This window comes from Vanacampus margaritifer, chromosome 1, assembly GCF_051991255.1.
Source record: "Vanacampus margaritifer isolate UIUO_Vmar chromosome 1, RoL_Vmar_1.0, whole genome shotgun sequence".
In the NCBI taxonomy this organism is placed as follows: domain Eukaryota; kingdom Metazoa; phylum Chordata; class Actinopteri; order Syngnathiformes; family Syngnathidae; genus Vanacampus; species Vanacampus margaritifer.
This window is the reverse complement of record NC_135432.1, coordinates 65,261,987-65,272,537: the sequence shown is the minus strand read 5'-3', so window position 1 is coordinate 65,272,537 and position 10,551 is coordinate 65,261,987. Positions and strand designations below refer to the sequence as shown.

Genomic DNA, 10,551 nt, shown 5'->3' with positions numbered 1-10,551 from the left:
CTCGCCCCTTAAAAGAGACATTTCATGGTTAAATAAAAGTTGTGCTTGATATGCTACAAGCTAAAAGTGAGCATGCATTAGCTTCAGTGTAATATTCGCAGGCCAACAAGTGACCCCAAAAAGGCCAAAGAGGGAACTTTGTTCTGCATTGTAACAATCAACATCCGCGCGCCAAAGCGTCTGGCTCAGCGTGTCCTTGACAATGTTCTCGCAAAGTGTTAAACAACATCTTTTTGATAGACGATAACACATTTTTCAACAGTGACTGGCAAGCTAAGGGCTTGATTTTTTCCAGGAGATGATTCTATGAGTTGCGCGACGGTCATGTGGGAGGAGAGCTGACAAGACATCTCTTGGGATGACAGCATTGCCTTTCCAACACTCCCCTGAGTTTGGTTTGCTTTGTTGTTTATGGGAAAGCACAAATTCAAAGATGAAATGCATTGATTGGGGGCCGATCGAAAGGGAAACGTGTCGTCAGTCTACGTGACGTCGCTTCAGAATTGCGTGCGTTGAACGCTGTCAGGAGCTTTGTCGAGCTATGGCGGCCCAAACGTGATCGAACAAAACTAAACAAAACATTCAATTGTGATGTTAAGTAGGGGGCCACAAAATATTATCCTGAGGGCCGCAAATGGGCCCCGGGCCACGTGTTTGAGACTTGCTTTTGATGCTTATGTGGTTCTTTAAAAAAAAAAAAACTTCTTTTTTTTTAAATAAAGTTACAGAATTACTAGAATAAATTATTTTCAATCAAACTTTATTCATATAGCACTTTTAATTAAACAATTAACTATTACGTAATATAATTTTTTTTCAGTGAGGAGAGTTCTGAGGGAATTAAGATTCTTCTTTCCACCACGATTGAAATTTCGCAGTAAGGTTGAAGTGTACGATGGTGGTTTTATGCCAGACCCGCTCATCTGTTTCCAATAAAAAAAAAAAACTTCCATCCGTTCTTCTTTCGTAATGACAACCATTCTGCCGCCCTCTGGGTTCACCCCCGCGGATGTGGCCCACCACCTTTGGCCATTCCGACAACTCCTCGAGTCCAGTCTACTAAATGTATCCTGAAAAGACACACACACACAAAAGTTGAAAGCTCTGCCGGAGACAACGAACATCTTCAGGAGACCAAGTGAAAGCTCGGCTAATGATAATCCATATGTTATACAAAAAAAATTACTTGACGTCCTTTCGCTTTAATTCTTATAGTGGGCACATGTAAAAAAAATAATAATAATAAATTGCAAAGAATTTTTGGGGGACTGAAGTTCCACTTTAAAGGACCACACGTATAGTAAAAATCGGGTTCATTATGAATTTAGGGGAACTCGAGTTTAATGCCTGCACTAACCTCGGGTCACCTCTAGAGGGCACTACGTCCTTGTGAAAAGTACCCATGTAGCACATTTGAGTTAACTAGAATTAAGATGTAATAGAAAGAGAATAAGTAATATTTCAGGAAAAAGTCCTAATTTCATGAGAATAGTGTTATTTTTTGGGATGGAAAAAAGGTTGAAATTCTACAAGATTTGTAGTCAATGTCCGTTTTTTTTTTTTTTTTTTTTTTACAGAAAAGTTCCAGTCAAAAATGCTGAATGCGAGAAAGAAACTGTGCTATTTTCGTAACACAAATTGAACTGTGACCTCCAACCCCCAAGGTACTATAGCAGCGTGACAACCTTATGTTCATTATATTCAGCATTTCCATGATTGAAAAGTTACAAAACTGCTGCAATCTCATGCAAAATGAAGCATAGTCGAGCTTCCAGTCACGCGGTTACATAACAGCCCTCCCTCACACTTGATGTATAGAAAAAAAATATGTTGTGGTGTTCCATCCCACTCCTGTTCCCATCAAATGACAATATCGAAGGCGGGAAATCCACACTTTCTTCCAGTCAAAACAAAAAACAGGTGGCGGGCCAAGTACCTTATTACAATAAATACTTCCTTATTTCAAATCTCTGCGGAAAGCAAATAATAACCACAGAGGATCCCACAAGAAGAACCTAAATAATCACTCATGAAAAATCTTGTTAGTAGTCTCTTTTGCTTTTGCAATAGGTTTGCTATTTAAACTTTCCATCACTTTATCTTCTTAATGTATTCCACACTCAAATTGGCAGTCTTGGACTTGATCCCATTTGGATCTTAAGTCATTGCATTTTTAAACCTTATATGAGCAGTAATAAAACATGAACTTATTTCCCACATCCATGAATGTTGTGCGCTGAAAGATATTTACACTGCATGTAGCAGCACAGCTAAAAGTCACATGGCGGCCATGTTGGGAGGGGCATGTTCCAAGTCTTAACTGGAGCGGATTCTCATGAGGTTATTTATTTACTGCCAAAACTGTGTACTATACTTTTTTTTTTTTTTCATCTGTGAAAGCTTCTTCCCAGCTCCATTGTCATACAGCTCGAATCATATTTACTTTGTCGTTAGCTACACTAGCTAACTAAGCTAGCTAACATCATTGCATTTTGTGGCGTGTAGAGAATCACATGATCATACTTACACCTTCCTGTAATAGAATATAAGAATTTGGTGGCGCGTTATAGGCCTAATATTGATTACTCAGTGATTTTAGTGTGTGTGTGTACAAGTACATATTAATTCATAGTTTTGTGTACTAGTCCCCAATTTATTTATTTTTATCGGATATTAAGGCTGCTAGGATTTCTTTCAAACTTCTTGTACAAATGATCTAGGAAGAGGCAGAGCCCATCATGGGGTTTGACATCTGCGATGAGGAGGAGGACCCGGGCTAATGTGCACCTGGAGTTGGGAGAAATGTCAGGTCACAGAAATCAACTGCCTCTCCCTTGATAAACAATTCCAGTAAGACACAGAAAAGGCAGCGCAGAACAGCAAAGCCAAAGCTGATTTGTGATCAAATCTTAATGAAAAGTGATGCATTAACGTGCCAAATCATTCTTTTGTTGACCAAAATACAATAAAAATCATCACATTTAACCAAAATGAGAAATTTCTTAAAGTTTACAGTATAAAAACGCATTCAGACAGGGTTAGGGTCATTTTCGAAGGTTGAGCACACTGACGGAAAAATGTACGTAGCTGTTGATCATGCATCTAAGCGTTAATGGATTTAGGAGCCTGAAACATTAACAAAAACGTGCTTTTGTTACATTTATGTTCAAGGTCTAAATGACTTTCACATCGCAGCCGCTTGGCTAAAAACCTTACATTTTGCTGCCACCTTTAGCACAGCTGCATGATTGCATTTATTTTATTTTTTTTTTAAAGCCAAGCAGAAAGGTGATGTTTTCAGGAAGAAGAAAAAATGACTTAATTATAATTATTAAGCTTTATTTCTTCCCAGTATGACAGACAGTTTAGATGTTTTTTTTTTGTTTTTTTTACACTCAGTCACATTTCCAGAGAAAAACCATGATGAGCAATGAGTTTGGAAGGAAACAACAGAAATACACTGCATGCAGATATAACACACAAGGATCTCGTCTCTCTCAATAGTAAAAGTACAGTCAAAGAGTCAAAAACAAAAACAAGCAGCAGCACTGAAGAAATCAATGCTATGGAATCCAATGTCCAATATAAGTAACAGTAATTAATAACCAATACAAGAATTGGCTTTGAAAACAAAAAAAAAAAAGTTTGGACAGTTGTATGACAAATTAACATAAAGCCCTGAGAAAAGTGGTCATCTTTTTATTTACTGCGCATGACTGAATGAATGCAAACGGGATTTTAAGAGTAAAAAAAAAAAAAAAAAAAAGGGAGGGTGGGGACTAAAAGCAGTTATTCATAAATCCTTTAAGGAATCTGTGGTAGAATTTGCATATGCGTCATTTGCGTTAAAAAAACAGGTTGTCTTGTCTTTAGAGTGCTATTGAAGACAGTTGAGGCCTCGAGGCTAGCAGCGATCAGGTTGCCCAAGCGAGAGCAGCGGGACCTGAAGAAGTTTGTTACAACAGCAATGCTGCCCCCAACCTTTGAGCCAAGGCACATCCGTTTAGAAAAATGATCACAACAAGTTTAGTTTAACTTTTTTTTCACCGTTTCAATTTGCCAGATTTTTGGAGGTGTGGCTAATCCTGGCATACGCATTTTTTTTATTTAAATACCTTTTTTTTTTTTATCTGGAGCTGTCATGAAGTAAAAAAAAAAAAAGAAAAGGAAGGGGGGGGGGGGATAAGAGGCATTTAATCGTATTGGTTGAATAGTGTGTAGTACGCTCCAGTAATTTAAACACACCCTCTATAAGATTCTAGCAGAAATATCAAATGATCACAAAAAAGAATAACATACACTCCAGGATATACACTGATGTTACTCAAGCATTTCTGAAAACAAATGAACACCCCCCCCCCCCCCCCCCACACACACACACACATTTTTTTTTTTTTTTTTTAACTTCCCTTGGAAAATACTTGCCATTTTAGAAACCGACTTTCATACAAATTATTAGTGGTCCTTTGAGACACTGACTCGGGGAGACCCACTCACAAAAATCTTTTGGCTGGAAATAGTGAACACGTTTAATAGTTTAATAACTATAGCCTTTTTATTTGACTATTTATGAAACATATATTTATTAAACATCTCCTAATTAGTAGATCAACACCGTAGCTATTTGTAAGTGGTTCGAATTTGAAGGAAGTGTGCAGTTACATTTTCAGCCACAGGTGGCAGTAGTGATTCACAATAAAATTTTCTGTGTTCATGAGTTTTAACATTGTCAGTTTCAGTTTCCAATTAAGTTAACACACCTCAGACAGCAGAATCATCTAATAGGATAAACATAAGAGAGTAATTGCATTTGACGTTTTTAGTCAAGATGGGCCAAAATCGGCCCGATTGTCTTTGGCCGACCTAAGATGCCGCCGAATTGCACATCTTGGTTCACACCAGTGGTTAGCCTATCCAGCGGAATTGCAAGCTACTTGGGTATTATTACAAGACCCAAGCCTGTTAGCTCATATTTCTGCGACGACCTGACAGGATGGATTGCACCCACTTGAGGAATTGAGCAAATACACTTTTACTGCTCATCTGTGGTGTCTGTGTGAGATTTCAATTTTTGTTTCAATTAACCGACATGCCGGTCAAAAGTCACAAACTGCTCGCCACGATTGAAGCACGCTTAAAAGGTGTTTGTTCGATTGCGGCAGTACAATTGTAACGAGTATGATGAGCCATGACCTGAAATTGTCGCGTTTTCGTGAACCCGCTCCATCGCCATCCGATGCTTTCTCAACAGTACGATCCATCTTTTTTTCTACCATGTTAAGATCCAAGGATGGGTCAAAGATTGTGGTATTATTTATGCAGCTAATAAAACCTAAATAATCAGGGTGTGAAATGCCCCACACTTGCAAGACAAAAAAAACAAAAAACTATAACGGCTAGATTGTCACACTCTTGTTTTGTTCCTACAAATGGTAATTAAAAAAATAAATTAAAAAAACATCACAGTACACCGCATGTGCACTTACACACTAAACAGACGTTTCATACAGAAAAACTAACTTTGTATTTTTACTTACTTTTTTTTTTTTTTTTTTTTACACACCAAGATTAGCAGTAGGTCGAGGAACAACTCAACACATTGTCCCAGTTGGTTCTGGCATGGAAACGTAAACATTCTTCGATGGTCCAATAAGTGTGCAACACACTACAATAACATTTAAAAGCACACAAACATTAAAAGGACATCTGAGAGATCACCCGGCCCCAAAAGTATTCTACATACAATATGTACCATTTTCCCTCCACCCACTACCTAAAATAACAATTACCCCCCAAAAATATCCCCTGTTGAAACCAAGACTTTGCACCTTGTTGAATATTTTCCATTAACTTGACGATTACAATGACATGTCAAAAAATAGTCTTACGTTAACAGCAACCAAATACACAATAAATGTTACCATTTAACAATTCCGCATGCTAACCACGCGTTTTGTTTGCTACGATGTGTAACTTGTTGAAAGGCACACACTGTAGTGTGTGTGTGGAAGAATACGGTTTGAAAGACTATTCATACACAATTAAAAAAAAGACCATTCTGTGTACAGTCATTCCCAGTTTCGATTGATATTATAAATTATTAATTTTGTATTAATTTAACTTTCTGAAAAAATAACAGTTTTTTGTTAACTGTCAGTCCGACCTGACATGAGTAAAATGATTTGTAAAACAAACAAACAAAAATATGAATTTTGAATTGCTCACACGTGTGTGTGTATGAATAGTCCATAAATGTCTATGAATGGCCTCCGCATGCGTAATAGTCCAACCCCACACTTTAGGCAAAACGTTATGCCACCTTCATTGACTGCCCCAGTAGCTGGTTTTAAACACACACAAAAAGAAAAAAAGAACCTGCCCCAATCCGGCTCCACATTTGATGCGACGCAGCAGGGACACTCGTGGCGGAAATGTGCGGTGGAGAAAGGCAGCTTAGCAGCAAAAGGATCGCTCGGCTTAAGTGACCATCTGCTTTATGCCAATTACTTGCTCCTCACCTATAGCCTCCAAAACATTGACCTAAAAAACAAAACAAAAAAAACAGGTAACCTCTAGGCTCTGTAACGTTCAACCTCTCAAATTATGAATCATCTTGCATTGACATGAAGCATTATGCAGCTACACTAGACTTGAAGCACATCAGGAATGTCACCAACACTTTGTAGCTTCTTCCCCAAAAGATATGCAAAGCATTTAAAAGGTGAAAAAAACTTACTAAAAAATCGTCGCCATTGTTCACTTTCTTCTCTATTTCCTTGCCCAAGTCGCCTTCCGGTAATTTAAGGTCGTCTCTGGTCCCCGCCTGTTCGTCCAGCAGACTCAAAAAACCATCATTATAACCTAAGACCTAGATGAATCAATGCAAATGCACACACTTAAAGGGGAAGTCAACGTTAAACATTTCTAAACAATAAACTGTTATAGGTGACCTCACTGGTCTGAACAGGACATTCTGATTATTACATTTGTGGAATACGAGTAAAATCCAGACGTTTTTGTCCATCTCAGCGGGCGGCCATTTTGCCACTTTCTGTTAACTGAAGATGACATCACAGTTGCTCCGGGCTCAGGCAACGACCAATCACAGCTTAACTGTTTCTAAAGCTTCGCTGAGATTGGTTGTTACCTGAGACCTGACCAACTGTGATGTCATTTTCACTCAACAGCAAGTGGCCTTCTGATATTGATAAAAATGGCAGCATTTTGCTATTCCACTAGCACAATATTAACCACAATACCGTTGTCGGTACCAGATGTGATCGGGCTGCCAGATTGTATCGGGGTTGTCGCCTACCGATGATGTCACGCTACAGGATTGGCTGGAAATTGCCCATTTGCAGGTGTTCAATAAAGTTTTATGGGGGCGACCCTAGGACACGCTGGAGAGACTACGTCTCTCGGCTGGCCTGGGAACGCCTTGGGATCCCGTCGGAGGAGCTGGCTGAAGTGGCTGGGGAGCTAAAGATGCTGCCCCCGCGACCCGACCCCGGATAAGCGGAATTGAAGACGGAACGGAGCAACCGTTTTATTAAATCATATATTAAAAATGTGCAAAATTAGCATACTCCTCTTCCCTACTGCAACACAGTGGCCGCATACCTGATTGCACCGTCAGTCAGGCTTGTTAGCCAAGTGGGAACCCGTTCAGCAGGTTTCCAAACCTGCACATTATGTTCCCACACGGGTGTGACACACCATGTTAGTAAGTCACACCTTTGTGGGATTTTCTGAGGGTAAAAAAAAAATAAAATAGGAATATGCTCTTGAGAGACCTCGAAAATCCAAACCTGTATTTCAGGTTAGCAAGTTAGTTGTGACGTTTAGTTCAGTGGCCAGCAGAGGGCAATATTGCCCAACATGGTGGCCGGTCACCTGCGATTGATAATTCTTATTCCAATATTGGATTTGTTGGGACACACACTTTTTTTTTTTTTCTTGGAGGGGGTGGGTTGGTTTAGTTTAGTTGGTTTAGCCCTTCAAAGAAAAACTGCTAGTAGCTGTTAGGTAATTAAGAAGAAGAAGAAGCTTGTTTTAGCCCAAAAAATGACTTTCCTTAATATGTGGCATTGTGTTTTGAGATTATCAGAGCACAAAACACACACGATATTTGAAAAACTTTTAAATGACTTATTTTATCTTCAAGTGCGGGGTCAGTCACAGAATTTTTATTTTTAATATTTATAATATCCTTGTGTGTACCGGGCCGTAGCAAACAGCAAACCAATTTCGTGTTGGCCAAAAGAGCAAACAGCTCACCTGGAAGTCTGTCCTCTTCACATTGGGGACTTCCATGTTGTGAGTGGAAGGACAAATATCTTCATACTTCTTGCCAGTGAAAATGTCAAGTCCAACAAGGTGGACCTATGAAAAACATTTTTTTTTTTTATTTTAATAACAGGCATCGTGAAGTCACTCATCATTGCACTGAAACAGCTCACATTTGTTTATTCACCTTGGCGTGCCCGTGCTTTCCAGTCTTGGAGGTAGACATGTCAACTATCTTACAGGGATGCCCTTTAAGCATGACATGGCCGTTCTTCCTCAGGGCGGAAGCCTGCAAGGGGTATGTGGCCGATGCCCCAGATTCGCCTTGGTCAAAATCTTCATCCGCCATGCTTATCCTGCCTGCGTATGAACACGTGCAAGAAATGTCGAATTTAAAACAAAAGCAAAACAGGAAACTGTTTAAGAGACTCACTTGGGTAATGATTTCAAAAACCTTAAAAGATGCATTTGACCAGGGGCGGAGCCAGAAATTTTCCATTGGGGTGGCCGGGGTGAAACCATGACTCATATAGGGGTGGCCATAAGTTCATACCTGAAATGTCTAAATAAGTGGTTCTTAACCATGCAGCCACACCGTTCGCATGCCGACCTTGGGCTGCGAGCACCAACTAAAATAATTTCAGAGCATATGTTATGAATTCAATGCATCGAAGCTGTTACAATTGTCAATGAGTTGCTCAGTTACAATAGAGTGTTCTGCCACTTGACGGCAATAAGGCAAATGTCGAATATCTAAGCAATATTACAGTTAAAAAAAATAATGTAAATCAAATGTAACCATTACAGACGCCACACATTTTTTTAAACATGATTTTTAGTGAATAAGTATTGTTCAGCATGCAGAAAACAATGTGAAATTAACAAAATCATTTGTACTTTTATAAATAGTGAGGAGGCCACGTTGATAATCTAGAAAGTTTTTGTACTAACTGAAAATATATGTGTGTTCGCCCCGCAATAAGTTATCCAGTGAAATATATAAAATGCTTATAAGATATTTATTTACGTATGTAAAACAATTATGAAGGTAGGTTTGTTGTTGACTTTTTTGTCGCCATGATCCATGCTTGTTTACATTCTGCGTTTCTGATACCCCACTTTCCTTCCTTGTCATGCCGGCTGTCAAAATGGCTGCCGCGTCCATTTTGTGACGTTAGCCACTCCACCGGTAATAAGCAATGACATACTAGTTTGTGTCGCTTGAATGCCCCAAATTAAATTATTATTTTTTAAATTGCGATATTTACGTGGCACTGTTACTGCAAGTAAACGTCATACTTTACAATGAATAAAGTCTCATTTTGATACTTCCATGATACTCTTCCCAAGTTGTAATAAAATAAACCCAACACCAACTTGATGCAGTAGTGCCATTTTTCCATCAGAAGAGACCAAATGTGTCCAGTCGCGCATTAAACAACACATAAAAAAAAAAAGAAATATTACATTGTGTGTGTGTTTTTTTTTTTTAAAACTACTCCCGATGTGTGTGTAACCTGACACCGCCGTCGATGGTCCTCATCTGAACGCAAGTACACGTTAACAGCCGTCATTCTGAGACTTTATCAAGGCTATCATTGTGTTTTTTCACCGTGAGGGTCGATTGAGAAAACGTTTAAAACAAACACATCGTTTGAATGGCGTCGTTTGAAAAAAAAAAAAAAAGACAATCGCTGCCTCGTTACGGTGGCCCACACCCAAAAGACTTGACACGAGTTGCTAAATATTAGCCACAGCCACCTTTCCGAAAACGGAGCCCCTTCCGGGCCAAGTTACTCATTAACACCAAGTTGTAACGCTATCTCGTTTAAAATTCACTGATAAGAGCGAATATGTTCGCTTTTTCCACAAACAATGTGACCTTACCTTTGTGTCCCTCTGACGCCAAAAAAAAGGGAGCTCGGAAGACTTGCGCAAAGGTTTTTGTATGGCGGAAGCGCAGGTAACTGCTCACGTGATCAGCGTGTAAGGGGCGGAGCCAATCACCTTGCTGCTTCTGGCTAGCTTGTGACCATATTTGGGCAGGGTGACAAAGTGGCGTTTAATTTATCAAGAGTTGTGCGCTAATTGTGTTTATTGACCCAAAAATAGTGAATTAGAATGTAGTTAATATTTTTTCCACACAATTCCCATTCAATAATTGTTTAAAATTGTGAATTATATTTCAGTAATTCAGCATTTTTTCTAAATTTGTATTTATTTTTTCATTGTATGTTCATTTTATGTTCATTTGTATCATTAAAT

The 10,551-nt window shown here is 39.0% G+C and overlaps 1 protein-coding gene across 3 annotated transcripts; it reads right to left on the bottom strand.

Moving 5' to 3' along the window:
• Positions 1 to 743: 743 nt before the first annotated feature.
• Positions 744 to 10,281, bottom strand: LOC144049281 (eukaryotic translation initiation factor 5A-1-like). 3 transcript variants are annotated; one of them, XR_013293535.1, is made up of 6 exons: positions 10,174 to 10,281; positions 8,474 to 8,646; positions 8,278 to 8,382; positions 6,737 to 6,868; positions 6,380 to 6,540; positions 744 to 1,070 (listed from the first exon to the last, which is right to left on the bottom strand). XR_013293535.1 is itself a non-coding variant. In XM_077562049.1 (5 exons), exons 2-5 carry the CDS (start codon positions 8,633 to 8,635, stop codon positions 6,478 to 6,480), a joined length of 462 nt encoding a protein of 153 aa, XP_077418175.1. In that variant the 5' UTR covers positions 8,636 to 8,646; positions 10,174 to 10,281; the 3' UTR covers positions 3,323 to 6,477. The 3 variants fall into 3 exon arrangements, 2 of the variants coding, with proteins under 2 accessions (XP_077418175.1, XP_077418185.1); XM_077562049.1 differs by lacking the exon at positions 744 to 1,070 and having other exon boundaries at positions 3,323 to 6,540; XM_077562059.1 differs by lacking the exons at positions 744 to 1,070; positions 10,174 to 10,281 and adding an exon at positions 8,741 to 9,752 and having other exon boundaries at positions 3,323 to 6,540.
• Between the last annotated feature and the right edge of the window lie 270 nt (positions 10,282 to 10,551).